A 15,903-nucleotide genomic window follows, 5' to 3' on the forward strand; every position below is an offset into this window, starting at 1 on the left:
TTGAAACCGTTTCCAACATCTTAACTTAAAGCTGCTCTTATCAATATTTTTTATTAACACTGGATGACTTGACTACGTATAACGTGAAAGGTGTTGTAGTGTGAAAAAGCTCTGGTAAACCCACTGTATGGTACTTGCCCAACACCAACAGCAGACAAAGTTAGCAATCAGCTGGTGAACAAAGTGTAGCATTTAGCTGCTAAAGGAGCGATACTGTACATTTTCTCGGGAGTTGGTAGAAACCAAAAAAAAAAAGAGCTGAAAGGAGAGGGAATATTGGATTCAACATTGATCAGGTGGCCAGAAACAGAATTCAAAATGAATGTTAATGTATCGGCTAGATTTGTATGTAAGTATCTGTTGGCATTTACTTTACACATTTACTCTATAAGGTCAGTATTTATAGCTTGTTCTACGTCCACCCAGTGGCCATGAAAACAATTAATTCAGGCAAATTAATATTGGTTATTTAGTTTTTTTTGGCATTTTATCTTTTTAACAGAGGATCCAGAACACAACAGACACATTGCTGGATCTAACTGGACGGAACATGACAGACTTCTTGGTCAAGACTTTTCAGCACTCGGGTAAAACAAGGTAACGCATGCCAGTTGTGTATGCATTTAAGGGGTTTTTAAACCAGGGTATCACAATGTATTCACTTATCTGGTGGCACTTCAGAGACTAGTGACTTTCTTGAGGCACATTAGTAACCAGTTTCTTTTTTCTTTGTTGGTTTTTATTTTTTTTTTTTTCTTTGTGGGGGCTTTTGACGCAAAGAGAGCCACATTACTATCTGCACTGTTGTTGTGTAGTTGGTGCAACCACTTTTAGAAAGTCAGCATAGAGCAATGTAACTAAAAGGACAAAGTCCTGCACTCTGTGCTCCCATTACCATTTCTGCATGTTATGCATTCGTCATGGTTCGTCAAATCTCATAGAGCCACTCTCTGATACGAGTCTCATAACCTCATCATTTTACTATATGAAAAAATTTAGTGCAAAATGTCAGTGACAAATATTATTAATTGTAAGCATTAGGTTGATGTGTCCCAGTTAATGTTTGGTTACGTTTCTAAAAAATATTGTAAATGTCTATAGTTCCACCGTAATATCTTTTTTTTTCAACTGTTTTTGTCTGTATCTCATGTGTGTTTGAGTATGTATCTATGCAGAGCAAGTGTAAAAATGTGTGGGTGTGTGTATCCTTGGCGTTTTCTTTAAATGCTCTTACTTTCTGCCCTCTGCTTTTCTCTGCCATTTCAGGTACGGGGGAATCTCTGTCGGAGCAGTCAACTCCCAAGTCCGTCTGACGGAGGGGGCAATTGAAGCAGCATTCAGGGATTTGAAAGACCTATTCAGTCCATTTCAGGTATGTTATGAAAATTGCCATTCACGGAGTCAAACCTGTTGATACCACAGGATTATCTGAATATATTTCATGAGTAGAAAAGTCATCTATTGTAGTGAAAGGTCAAAAGTTGTAGACATGGAAAATAGCCCAGGGGAATATACAAAGACATCTGAAGTCATAGTATTTGTTTGCTGCAACACGAATATATAAAAAGGATGAAAACACCTCCCTAAAAACCCCAGCTTGCTGATCTGTAAATGTGATCTTTGTTAAATACAGTGAAATGGCTCCTATTTTCTGAATCCACTAACAAAAGTTCTCGAGTTTAAATCAAAAACTAATCTGTATTTCAGCAAAATATTGTTTCCCAAACTTTTGCAACTCTTCCAGTAACACATTTTTAAATTTATATATTCATTTTAGTTCCTTTTGCCATGCTAGTTGCATGGCTCTAGGGATGGCAAGGTCAGTTCGTCTGTAGGTCAGTCTGCTATTTTGGTCCAGCTTGAAATATCTCATCGACTATTGGACGGATTGGCATGAAATTTAGTAAAGACATGTACATAGGTACAGCATGCTAACTGATTAAACTAAGATGTGTTAGCATTTAGCTCAAAAGCAACACTGTGAGCAACAACTACAACAAATGTAGCCTCACATAGCCACAGGCATGGCTGTAGAATCTTAATATTTTTTAACACTGCGAGTTGTTGTTTTTGTTTTGCATTGTTCTGAGATGTTAAAGTATGGTTGTTTTTTGCTCTCTTCAGATGTTCCTAGGAATTATTATCTTTATATAACTATTATCTTTTGTGATATGTTAATGGGGAAGGGAAATGTTCTTCTGGTAATTCAAACAGGTCTGGCATTACTTTAATGTATATTATCCTACATAAATCATAAAAATCAAGCTTTGAGTCACGATCATTATTGTGACTTTTGTGTTGTAACACTTTGTCCCACATTAAATGTTCAGACATTTTTTTTTGAATGAAGGAGGTGGTTGAGAAATTGCTTTTCTCCTGTCAAGGCTGCAGTCGTCTTTTGAGTGCGCCGCGCCTAATTGGAGCATGGCGTTCTTTGTTCAGTTAGCTTTGTATCTTGGATACAGGTTATGTTCTTTGTAGTGGACTTTTGGACTCCACTGAATTCTTGAACAACTGTGAAAAAAGAATGAAAGCAAAGGAGAGAGGAGGTTTAGAATCTTCAAATCAATTCTGATGAGTGTCCATGGCAACAGGCTGTGATTGTCTGTGCATGGCTTTGGATAAATCGAGAAATCTGGGTCTTTACTGCACAAGAACACACATAATCCTGCAAATCTTTTCACTCTCACTTTGACTAGCTTTATCTACTTCAGCAACCTCAATTCAATTGATGTATTTACAGACGGGTGACAAATTAAAGGAAAAACCTGAATAAATTAGCGGAGAACATAACGAATTCAGATGCTTCCAAACAGGTTCACTGCATGCCACAATTAAACAGTTAGCATCCCATCATGCTCTGTGGCATGTATAAAAATGCTGAGCTGTGCCAGTTGATTCAGATTTTGTATCAAGATGGCAAGGGGAAAAGACCTTAATGACTTTGAAAGTGGTTCATTGTTGGGGCACGGAGGACAGGAGCTTCAGTGAAAAAGACCACTCAACTGGCTAGTGTATCAGTAGGAACAATGACTAAAGCAACATCTGCATTAAGATCTATGGGAAAGACGTCAATAAATAGGCTCAGAAACTGTGGTCGAGAGCGCACATTTGATGCCCATGGTGCATTAGTGCGATATGTAAGGAAAAACCGAGGAGCAACTCTTCCTCAGGTGACTTAGAATTTCAATGCAATGTGATCAGGGTGTGTTAGCAAGAACAATCCGGTGACAGTTACATAGAGAGGGATATCATGGTAGGGTTGCAGTGTATAAAACCTCTCATTACAAAGATGTATACACATCTGAGAGTTCAGTGTTGAAAAGACCATAGGTAGTAGTCTACAGAGATTTGGGGAAAACTGATATGGTCAGATTAGTCATCCTTCACCATGTTCTCGACATGTGGGTGAGTGCATGTGTGGCATACACCAAGAGAACGGTACAAGCCTGAATGATTGACCCCTACTGTGAGGGGGTCCAATGGCTCTGTTATGCTGTGGGGGGCATTTTGCTGACATGATTTGGGTCCATTTGTCCCCTTAGAGGAAAGGTCACTGGAAATCAATACAAAGTTGTTCTGAGTGACCACCTTTATCCTATGATGAAAAGTTTCCATCCTGATGGGAGTGGTCTCTTCCAGGATGACAATGCCCCCATCCATAGGGCATGAGGGGTCACTGAATGGTTTGATGAGTATGAAAATGATGTGAATCTTATGCTATGGTCTTCACAGTCACCAGATCTCAACTCAATTGAGAACCTATGGGGAATTTTGGACCTACGTGTTAGACAGCGCTCTCCGACACCATCACCAAAAGACCAAATGAGGGAATATCTTTTAGTAGAGTGGTGTTCATCCCCTTGTAGGATCCATGCCAAGGCGCATTGAGGCTGTTCTGGTGGCTCGTGGCGGCCCAACACTTTAATAAGACACTTTGTTGGTCTTTCCTTTAATGGACAAGTGTGTAGGATTTAGTGGCATCTAGTGGTGAGGTTGTAGATTATAACCAACTGAATACCCTTTCACACAATACCACAACCTTTCCAAGCGTGTAGGAGCAGCTACGGTGGCCTTCAGGTGGCGTGAAAACACAAAAGGCCCTCTCTAGAGCCAGTGTTTGGTTTGTCCGTTCTGGGCTACTGTAGAAACATGGTGATGCAACATGTCGGGCTCTATGGGAGAGGACCCACTCCGTATGTAGATATGAAGGGCTCATTCTAAGCTGACGAAAACAAAACAATTATTAGTTTCAGGTGATTATACACTAATTAAAACATGATTATGAATATTATGTTCAATTTCTGCCAATGGATCCCCCTAAATCCTACTCTCTGGTCCTTTTAATTTGTCACCTGTATGTACATTCATACACTTTCACTCAACTACAGTGTCTCTTGAACTTTATACCAACTTAATTGTCCCCTCCTTGTATCTCACTCTCCCTTTCTCAGCCGCTCTCTTACAGACACACAGTCTCTCATTAACATTTCAAATTTTGGATGTTCAAACTACTTTGAGATCAGCACATTGCTTTGCCCTTAGGCATCTCCAGTCTCCTCCCTACCCTGGCTCCCTTCTCTGTCTCCAGGATCTTGACGCTAATGTGACTTTAATTCGTGCAGCAGCGATGATGTAACTCTAATGGCCGGGCATTAGCTGTCCCAGCTCTGTATTCCTTGTTATAAAAGTGCTACACTGTCCTTGGGAAATGTTTGGCTCTCTGCTGCTGCTTGGCAGGCATTATGATGTGAGACGGTATCGGGAAGCAGTGTGTTTTTGCACTTTGAGCCACCTGCACAGACAGGGAAGTGGGCTTTGAAATTTCTGTGTAATTGCATTTCCTCTGTCTAGCAGGTAGAAATAACATTCTGTGTAGCAAGAGGTGATGGGAACAATGAGAACAAGAAAGGCTGTGTGCTGGAAATCGTATAATTGAGCCAAAAAATGAATCTCAAATGGCACAGTGTGTTATGTAGATGGTATTTATATCACTACTGTTCCCTGAAATGTTTCTGTAACCCTCTCAAACAATACTTTTTGTATTATTATTTAAATAATTCAGAGAAATAAGCCCCTATTTTAACAAACCATGAACGCCTTACCGTTCTTAGTACACTCGCACACAGGCAGACACATTAACACACTGTCACACAGACCATATGACCACTGAACTGTGCAGGCCACTTTGGATTACTAGCCAAAAAGTAACCACACACTCGAGTGGCTTTATTGCTGTGTCGTTAGCTGTGGCACCGGCAGGTCCAATGGCCAAACCAGCCTTGTCATTGTCCTTGAGAGGGAAGGAGTTGGTCAAGGATTAGACCCAGGCAGCTGCTGGCCCCCTTTTCATCGCATTTCAGCCACCACTAATACTCAGGAAGGCCGCCTATTGGCACTGCCTGTTGCTACTTGTCATGATGCAAACCACAGTGGGGTAAAAACACAAAATACAGTAAAGATTTCCTTGCTTTTGCTGGAGGAAGCAATACAGAGAAGAGTAAGAGTCTTGTTCTCTACCCAGTGTATGAATAGGTAATGACTTGGAACAGAGGGTATGTTATTTAACACAAATACTCGTGTCAGCGTAGATAGGGTTATTTTTTTCTTCCTCTTTCACACTGTGATATGGAAAGAGATGAAGTGTTCATGCTGCGTCACTGAAATGATGTGTAAACATTTTGTTTACACAGAGGAGAATACTGGTTCTATGGTAGGGCAAAAAAAAATGCTCTGAATACATTATTGAAATTTTTCCAAAGTTCTGAGACTGTCATAATGTGTTTTAGGACTGGCTGAGTGAAGGACTGTGGGATAGAAAAAATAAGAACAGACATGCTATGATTTCCTCAGCCCCATGTCCGAAGGTTAACTGTCTGTGGGGCTAGAGATAGCTTTTGTTTCTATTTCTTTCCACAATCCCCCTTTCAGTTCAGACAAGCACTCGCACTTGCACCTGCGCACACTCTTGCATTCTTGGGATGTCTTTCTTGATAATTCTCCTCTTATTTTTTCCGTACTCCATCTCTCTCCCCAGTTGTCGCCTGCACTTTTCCAGCAACCTCTCCTCTCTCCACGCCACATCCCTCATTTCTCTCTTCTCCTCTGTTATAGCCCTATGATGAAGGCTGGGTCCAACAGGAGGTCCATTTGCATTTATATCACACATGTTATATGCTCAGTGCTCTTATGGCTCGGCTGAACAGCATGGTATCAACATGACACTTTGGAAATCGCATGCCTGTCATCTCAAGCCCTCATCCTGAAGCTCATTTCATGTGTAACATTAGTGGACCAGAGCAGATTTTAAATGCAAACTGCCAGTCTCCCCTCTCTCAACCATTTTCATCATCACCACAGACACGCTCTAAAAAAAATCGTCTTTTTTTGGCTGTTATTTTCATTTCTATCTGTGTATGAACACTTGGAGATTTCCAGTCAAGCCCTATTACTTAAAGCTGATTGGTACATTAGGTAATTAGGCAATTTACGTTAGTTGTGCTTCTTTTGTTTCATGTTCTCTCTCTTCTCTTATGATCTTAATTATTTCACAATATTTAATAAAACAGAAACGAGAAAAGAGGAAAAAGTACCCAAAACAACAGGGGATACATTTTTTCGCCACATCTGTAAGAAATAAATGGCTCAGCACACTCAAATGCTGTCCGGAAGTCTTAATTCTCGTCTCCCTCTGCCTCATGTTTTGCATTTCAAAGAGCAGTAGCACTTTTCCAAGTGTATCCAATTAAGTCTCCAGCTCAGTTTTTTTGTTTTGTTTTGTTTTCTTCATCTTCTTTAGGATAATGTGACTGATCACATCTTACAGAAGTCCGAGACGCTGCTGAAGAAGCTCGGAACCAGGGACAATGTAAAGGTATTAAATTAATTGGTCGGTGCTCCTTTGCTCTCCTGTTAGATGAGATCCAATGAAATGAAATTTTAATGATCACAGAGGTGAAATTAGGCTGGTGCGGTTTGGATTTTTCGGGAGGGATGACGGTGACTGGCAGAAACAAGATGTAGGTTGAGACAGTGAAGGGGCACATCCACCCATAACTGGTCTACTCACCTTTTACATGCATAGTTTAGCTGATGATAAATTATGTTCCCATAAACATTTTCTAGCATCAAAAGTCAGGAGGGGATGTGGTAATAACGACCCCTAGGGTTTTGACTAAATTGCCATGTATAGTCGGGTTATAGCAAGACAGTTCAGTCTATTATTACAAAGAGTATGTTTTTACTTGCTGCAGAGATTACTGAAGTGTGGGCAACTCAATAATTAAAATCCATTTTTGTATATTTAATAAGGGTAAGCCCAACCTTGAGCTTCCCTGACAGCAATAAATGAGCAAGAAAAGTACTGCGCTTTTACATCTTTCATTGTATAAAGAATGAAAAAGGAGTCTCAAAGATAAGTATATAGTTTAAGTTGACTATATCATTGTTATCTTGAATACATCAAATAATGTTTTGGCCCCAGAAATTCAGAAATTACAGGATGGAGGAAATATCATTAAGAAAATATCAATTTCTGTAAGCCTGAGATACAGCATGAACAGAGGGAAAAAGAGAGCTGCAAACAGACAGAGACACAAGAGTATGGGTGTGCATGCTCATCTGTGTGTGTACTCAAGTTTCTCCATATCCTCCTCTGTGATGCAGTGTTATGTTAGGCTGACACTCAAACACCATGCACTCTTAATTAGCGCTGCACTATCAGCGGGGAGTCCTCTTTCGCTCCCACACTCTTTCATCCAGTCTTTTTCTTCTACACCCCAGCAGCCACAGACTCAGAGAATCACTTACATTAAAAAGAAAGTGTGCAGAATTTTTTTTTTTTTTTTACTGTCTCTACAGCTAGCATGCTACGCTACATTGGGATTTGGCAGTCATTGCGGGCCTTTATCTTCTATTAAATGAAAAAGTAATGTTTGTCAGCTCTATTGCTTATTCTTAACAGTATGTTGCCCCCAAAAATGTTTAAGAGATGGTTTGACCCCTCTCCTAAAAGTGCCTTTTTTGCACTAAGTGGACAAAATCTACTTTATCTCTTAATGTACTGTAGCCATTATAAAAGACAAAGATATAAACATGACAAAATACTGAATAGAAAATATCTATGAGAACATGCAACAGTAACACAAGACTGTACTGTACATCTCACAACAGCAACTGGCGATGCTCTCTCCAATTCTTTAGTTGTGGAAAAAACAAGGGTTTATAGGTGATTTGACAGACTTTCTGGTGACCATATTGGTGGTACACAGTTCTTAAGAGCCCTTCACAACAGCTGATTGTTACAACCTAGCTGTAAAGACACAACTAACAGGCAGATTCTGTCCTATCATTGTTTTGCACCTTTCTTTTTAGCTTGCTAACAAAGCCAAAATAAAGACACAGAAATGTTTCCTTTTGTTAACTGGGGTGAGACAAGTTGCGACTCAGTGGTGCAAAAAAATGGGACAAGATTGGGCAAGCTCAAATGTCTCGGTAGCCACTTTGAAAAGAAATTTGATTTAGACCATTACATCTGCAACTGGTTGTATCTTTTTCAATTGTCTCTCTTTTCATAACCTTCCAGTTAAATCTTTCTCCATTATCTGTCCACAACCAATTGAATCTTCCATGGCGGAGCCAGATGTAGTTGCTAGGAGACATCTGAAGCAACCGCAAAGCCTCTACATGCTGTTCTCAGCGCTAATGCTTGTCTCTACCTCGGCAGGTGTGGTTCTACAACCAGGCATGGCACGGCATGGTGTCTTTCCTCAGTGTGGCCAACAACGCCATCCTGAGGGGAAATCTGCCAGCAGGACAGAATCCCCGCCAGTACGGCATCTCTGTGTCCAATCACCCTCTCAACCTCACCAAAGAGCAGCTGTCCTTTGTGGCCATGTGAGTCATTAGACCAAAAACACGGGTTAAAGGGTAGATCTGGATTAGACAGCATGGAGGAAGTAAGTATAGACTGCCGTGTTCCTTGCTGGTAGTTATGATTACATTTTCTGTGCCTTGTTAGGCCAGAAAACCAGGGCAGGACCATGGTCTCTAAAATATAAAATATATTTTTTAGTAATGTTTAAGCAATGTAAACAAGCTTGTTAGCAGGCTGAAAGAATATTCTATCTACAATTTAACATTTATGGATATTATATGGATAACACAAGTGCACAGCATGTTGAGGATCTAAATATGATTTTTTTTTAAAAGATCTGTATGATATTTACAGTGTGTGCTGCAGTTATTGCAGAAAACTACTGCTGCAAACCTTTCCGGCAGTTTCGCCCTCAGAATTTAAAGAAGTACTGCTGCTTTAATGCATTTTTGTCTTGTCAGAAGACAACATTTTTGATTTTCTTACAATGCGTCATGGGATGCGGAAGGAAGAGACTGATGGTGAATGAGGAGCTGAGAGAGACAAGGCTTAGTGAGAGGGACGGCATTGGAGAAGGAAAAGCAGAGACAGCCCAAACAAAGGGAGAAAAGATGAAAAAATGACAAGCCAAGAGAAATTGTAAGACAGATACTGTAGATAGATGAGGGATTTGTTTGAGATTTGGAGGCCCATGGGAACTCTTTACAAGGATATGCTATTTTTTCCCCCATGCCTTATCCTAGGGCTAGCAAGGGAGCAGCTCCCCATGAGAGCCAGAGATTCATGATATGCTAGATCACAACATACTGGCTCATACCACGTGGATCTAGCGGCCCTCTGTGTACTGTTGTGTTTTGTGATTATCTATTGTCAAAATTTTACATTTTGGCAGTTCAGTGACCTTAATGTAATCAACACTTTTAATGGAAAGCCACTGGGATACATCCCACTGCAACAAATTACCATATAGGGCCATAACCACAACTCCTGACATTATACAGACAATTCAGTGGCTGCTACCAATCACCACATAGCAGTTTTATTCCACACTCCGCTGCTGCTGCTCCGGCCCGATCCTCAGTCAGGTATTTATGTAGTGATCGGGTGCTGATGACAGCCCTGAGATAGAGAGGAAGACTGCGCCAGGGTTAATTACAATGGCCTGCCTGCTGTAGCTTCAGGATGAGCCTCTTTTCCTCTCTACCTCTCTGTTCAGAGTGTGATGACTAAAATTTATGATCTATGATTTCCAGATTAACTTGGACATTCCGTCACTGTTGAATAAGCGTGCAGATTTCAGACAAGATAGGGAAAAAAGTGCGATACTACCTGAGCAGATGACGAAGCACAATGAAACTGGGTTGTTTAAAGCGCCACGTATTGATACTTTTTATGTGAACAATGGATCAAATGACAATGTGTATTGTGAAAGGTGCCGCTCGTACTGACAAACCCGCACTGGCAAAGACTTATCACCAGACTCTGTGGTTCCCCTCAGCTCCACAGAGTTTTTAGGCCTCTTGTAGCTTACTGTTTTGCTTTAAAGAGTGTATTTAAGATAAAATGCTCTCATTTGCCTCTGTAGTTAGCTCTCTGTCTGGTTGTGAACTACTATAATTTGCTTGCCGACTGCCCAAGTGAAGTTTATGAATAGTGGTGTTTTTGTCTCTATGGCCCCTGAATTACAGTGAGTGCTAATAAAGCCAGCAAATGCCAAGAATGTCTCCCTATCCTGTAAAAACAATCAGAAATTTAAGGGACTCTCAGCCTTGAATTCATATTTCTCTTTGACACTTCCTTAATGTCATGGAGAGACAATTGCTGGAGCTGTTAAATCGATATTAATTCATCGCTAATGACCTGTTCCCTCACTAAGTTTTGGGCACCAAAATTGCACAGCACCATCTAATTTGAAGTGACACTCCCCTCTGGTGCACTTCTCAACAAATTTCAATGCAAGTGATGTCATGAGCCACAAACTCTGGAAGTATGCAGGGGGAAGGAAAGTCAATGCTTACATCCATCAAAATTACCACTTCACTCACACAAGGTCTCTCTGCTTCCTCTGCAATGGCATGAAAACACGGCCGTCCGATTTCCACCAACGTCCTCAGAAATGTATCACTTCTTAATTGCTGAGGAATATTGATTTGGCAACTGACCTAACATGACTTCTTACCACCCTGTTGAATTTGATGTGTGATTTAGTTACTATGAGTGAATTAATATTGTTTCTGATTTCTGCACGTTATCTGCAAAAAATATCCCATTTAAAAGTCATAGTAAATGGTTAATCTGCCAGATTAATTGCAATTTACTTCTATCAAAATCTAAATGGTTCTCTACAGTATCTACATAATGTTGCATAATACTAATAGTTACCTGAATGTTATGCCTGGAGCCTAAGATTTGATAATTATCCCCTGCTTTCAGGCCCCCTACACGTTAACATTTAAGGATGTGCCCTGCAGCTCTTGTCATTTCAAAAAAAAAAAAACCTAAAGGACAGCAATCCATACTGTAAAGCTTTATTCCCACAGCTCATCTCTCTTGCTCTTCCATTATTAGTTAATTAGCAGATTGCTTGTCCTCTCCTTCAGAGCAATTAGCCAGCTTCAAGCATTCAGGGTTAGATCATTCACAGCTTTGGCCCCTACAGTACATTATCTCCCCACCCAACCAGAGCACGCAGCCCTTGAAACATGTTGAAATGTGGGTTGGCACCCACTGAGGTAAATTATTTCATATATATGTGTTCTAATTACGTCTGCTTGGCAATGATAAATACAGCCATGTAGCCACACAGAGTAACTTATTTAATATGCTAATTACGCAGTAGGAAGTCTTGTGAGAGATTATCGCGGGTCAAGGGTGAGGATGATGGTGGGGGCTGAAACAATACACCACAGTCCAATCCTAACTGAGCAGACACAGTGAAGGACGTTTTCAAAGCTAAATGTCATAAATGAAGATATATGACAGTGAAGTGAAGGTCAGCATCTTGGAGGAGATAGGCACAATTAACATGACAGAAGGAAACTGTTGCCTATAAGAAGTCTGGTCAAGATTTTTAACTGTGCTCCTCTGTTCTCTGAGACCAACAGGAATTTGCCGATCGTGATCTTTAAAAGCTCTTTTTATTATGTGCAAACAGCATTGTCAGTGCTTTCAATTAATGTATGTAATGCTTGTCTAATTAAGTCATCAATACTAACAACATTAGTTATATATATTATTTCTGCAAGTGTAACAAAATGTGTTTTATTGTATCCTGACATTGCAAAGTAATGAATATGATTTGTTTATTGCATTACAGGAACTGAGCCAAATGCTGCTTCAACTCTGTTAATGTCATCTGGCCCATTTCCTGGCGACAAGAGAATCTCTTTACTTTTATTCAGTCATTAGTTTTTTTTACAGTGACAAAATCTTGAATACAATTCGCCCACAGCACAATGCTAAGTCGCTAAACTTTTCCGTTGTCACTGTTGTCAGTGCAGTGATTATTAATATTTTGGGTCTGGTGAATTTTGGCAGAGGAAGTTAATGCGAATGCTGTGGTATGTAGCAATGACTAGTGCCCACTGAAATGGAAAATCAAGTGAGCAAGTAATCCCTAGAACTTTAATCAGTTTCATAGGTACCATGAGACCACTTCACTTAGATTTCAATTGAGCTAAAGTTCTGTATTTAATTAAGATATCTCATATTTCAATTTTTCAATTCATTTGGACATTTTTTTTTTTGCCAAAGCACCTCACAGTACCCTAAGGTAAGGGCTCACATTTTGTAGTATGTGAGAGCTCAGTGTTAACAGCAAGATTATAACAAAGTTACACGTGTTCTAATGAAATAATTTGGCCTAGTTTTGCTGACATCAGAAAGGTGTCAGAAAGTTTTCTGAATCAAATTACATCATCTTCATCACCACAAAGGGCAGACCCACAAAGGGTCTGCTCCGATATTAAACATTTACAAATGTCTCCAGCGTTGGGTTTAGTCTCCGCTCCTATTCTGGTGTTTCTTCCTCAGTGCCCCTGTACACAGTAATAGCTCTCCAGTCAACTTCCTGTTTGCTGTGCTCTATTCAATCACAGGGCCACAACCTCCACTGACGTGGTGGTGTCCATCTGCGTTATCTTTGCCATGTCCTTCATCCCTGCCAGCTTTGTCCTCTTCCTCATCCAAGAGCGGGTGAACAAAGCCAAGCATCTGCAATTTGTCAGTGGGGTAAACCCAGCTGTATACTGGTTGGCCAATTTTGCCTGGGACATGGTAAGTACCTGTTTTGTCCGGCTACTGTATCCCCTCTTAAGCGATCACTGCTGCTTGAGGTACAGTTTCATATTCCCAATTTATTACTCAATAAGGTAAATCTGGGAAGTGGAAAAAGCTAAAAAAAAAACATATGCTATAATGTGATTCATCAAAGCCAGGCTTCAGCGTCATAGGTCTTATTTCACTGTAGTTTGGTAATATTCTATTATATTGAAGATATTTTTTCTACCTATGGCTATATTTTTAAAAAAGATCCATCCACTGCACCTGATAATGTAGCTTCGACACCACTGGCATCTGGGAAAAGCTTTACCTTAACAACAGTTATTGGCTGATTCGTAATTATCAACAGTGGCTATCTCCCCTGGTTATGCAGCAGTTGAGGCAAAATTGAAGTAAAGATTTTATCAGGTACCTTTAGTAAAGAAATGGCATCAGGGTGCTCATCACTGTGGTGGATAAATGCTGTCTTGAGTGGACGACAAATGGACCTGCGGAGCCAGTCTAATGATCCCAGCTCGGAGCTTTCTGCATCAGCATGCATGCTCTATCAATAATAGGTATAATAATACAGGAGCTCCAGATTGAAAGCCCCTTAATATTTCAGTGTAAACTTTTTGTATCCTGCGACATTCTGTTTATTTTATCTATAGTGCATCATTTATCCACCAGGGGAATGTGGATTTGTTTTATAAAAGAGCTCTGCAGTCAAAGGGAGTACAAGTGCAAAGTGTATTGTATGATAGTAGCATCAGTTATTTTAGTTTAGTTCTTTGGGGAAAATAAAGAACCGACAAATAAGAGTTTTTTTCGAGCCTTATTTTGATACTTAATTGATTTAAACAAATATCAAATAAATATTATTCTCTTAGTTTTATTTTTTATAAAACCATTGTACATTTGTTTAGTTGACATTTCACTGAGCAACCACTCGCCTCAAACAAGAGACAACCGGAGGAGTCTGTTATTTCCCTGCTAATTAAAAGGTCATCGACAGATTTCATAATTAAAAATGTCAAAAGCACACAATCTTTTGATGTAGTCACAAATGCCCTGAAGAGTGATTTTTTTTTTTTAAATCATGCTTAGGCCTCTACCTCCGATAGGGACAGCTACTAATTTTTTTTTGTGTGCTTGTTTATGCTTGTATGCTTGACAGTGTAACTACATCATCCCATGCTTGATTGTGATTGTGATCTTCCTCTGCTTCCAACAAAAAGCCTATGTTTCCCCTCATAACCTGCCTGCTCTGATTCTGCTGCTTATTTTGTATGGGTAAGTACATTAAAAACTTGGTACTTCTGATATCCCTCTCCCTCATAAAAGTTTGACTTTCAATCAGTTTAGGGGTGATAGCAGGTTCTAATTCTGTGGTTAAAGTTTCAATTCAATTCAATTTTATTTATACAGCGCCAAATCATAACAGGTTATCACCGGGCACTTCTCACATAGAGCCGGTCTAGACTGCACTCTTAAAAGTTATATTTAGGGAGACCCAACATTCCCCCGTGAGCAAGCGCTTGGCGACAGCAGCAAGAAAAAACTCCCTTTTAACAGATACAAACCTCGAACAGAACCCGACTCATGGTGAGCGGCCGCCTGCCTCGACTGGCTGGGTAGAGAGAGCAGGGGGGGGGGGGGGCAGGAGGGAGGAAAGAGAACATATCACAGTACAGGTACCTCATAAAGATATATAATGATGAGACTAAAAATAAAAGTAATAATTATAATAATAGGGTGAATAATAATACTAATAAAACTAAATATAATAATAGTAATGATAATCGTTGTATTTGAAGCAGTGGGTGTTGAGCAGGATCATGGGGGCAGTAGGTGGTTTGCAGTCACAGATCCAGACTCTCTAGCACCAGGGGCAGAAATGCCTGCAGAAAGCGACGGGAGGAGAGATGAGAAAGCACAAAACTATGGGACAGAGAAGAAGTCAAGTTAGTAACGAGCATTGACGGGATATGAATGCGTACAGATTGGGGAGGAAGAGGAGATGAGAGGAGCTCGGTGCATCATGGGAAGTCACCCGGCAGTCTAGGCCTACAGCAGCATAACTAGGGGGTGGTTCAAGCCAAGCCTGAGCTGGCCCTAAATATAAGCTCTATCAAAAAGGAAAGTTTTAATACCACTCTTAAATGTGGAGATGGTGTCTGTCTGCCGGACCCAAGCTGGAAGATGGTTCCACAGTAGAGTAGCCTGATAACTGAAGGCTCTGCCTCCCATTCTACTTTTGGTGACTCTAGGAACCACAAGCAAGCCTGAGCTCTGGGAGCGCAGTGTTCTAGTGGGGTAATAGGGTACTATTAGCTCTTAAAGATATGAGAGTGCCTGACCCTTAAGGGCTTTGTACGTGAGGAGGAGGATTTTCAATTCTATTCTGGATTTTACAGGGAGGCAATCCAGAGAAGCTAACACAGGAGAAATATGGTCTCTTTTCCTAGTTCCTGTCAGTCCTCGTGCTGCAGCATTCTGGATCAGCTGGAGAGTATTTAAAGCAGTTTCAGTTGTATGGAGCTTTATGACCCCACATGTGGCTTGACTGGGCCAACAGTGCTGGGCCAGCTGCTCAGAAAGGTTTGATGGAGTTATTTGAAATGTTCACTGTGCATTGGACTTTTGTTTCCTGACTTTTGTCTTTAATGTACAGTAAGTACTCCAGTTAAAGAGCACAGGGCCTAAGAGAAGCGCTGTCTTTAGGACAAACCCTGTGAACAAATTTCCATCATGCCGTCGGCCTATAA

General features: G+C 40.4%; 1 protein-coding gene across 1 annotated transcript in view; it reads left to right on the forward strand.

Annotated features, from left to right (window-relative positions):
• LOC120797184 (phospholipid-transporting ATPase ABCA1-like) overlaps positions 1–15,903 on the forward strand; it is a 140,131-nt gene that overhangs the window by 84,954 nt on the left and 39,274 nt on the right. Inside the window, exons 32-37 of the mRNA XM_040140576.1 lie at positions 503–597; positions 1,267–1,372; positions 6,800–6,874; positions 8,726–8,895; positions 12,973–13,150; positions 14,313–14,428. Coding sequence (XP_039996510.1) covers positions 503–597; positions 1,267–1,372; positions 6,800–6,874; positions 8,726–8,895; positions 12,973–13,150; positions 14,313–14,428 — 740 coding nt within the window. The remainder of the gene's footprint in view (positions 1–502; positions 598–1,266; positions 1,373–6,799; positions 6,875–8,725; positions 8,896–12,972; positions 13,151–14,312; positions 14,429–15,903) is intronic.

This window comes from Xiphias gladius, chromosome 12, assembly GCF_016859285.1.
Source record: "Xiphias gladius isolate SHS-SW01 ecotype Sanya breed wild chromosome 12, ASM1685928v1, whole genome shotgun sequence".
Classification (NCBI taxonomy): domain Eukaryota; kingdom Metazoa; phylum Chordata; class Actinopteri; order Istiophoriformes; family Xiphiidae; genus Xiphias; species Xiphias gladius.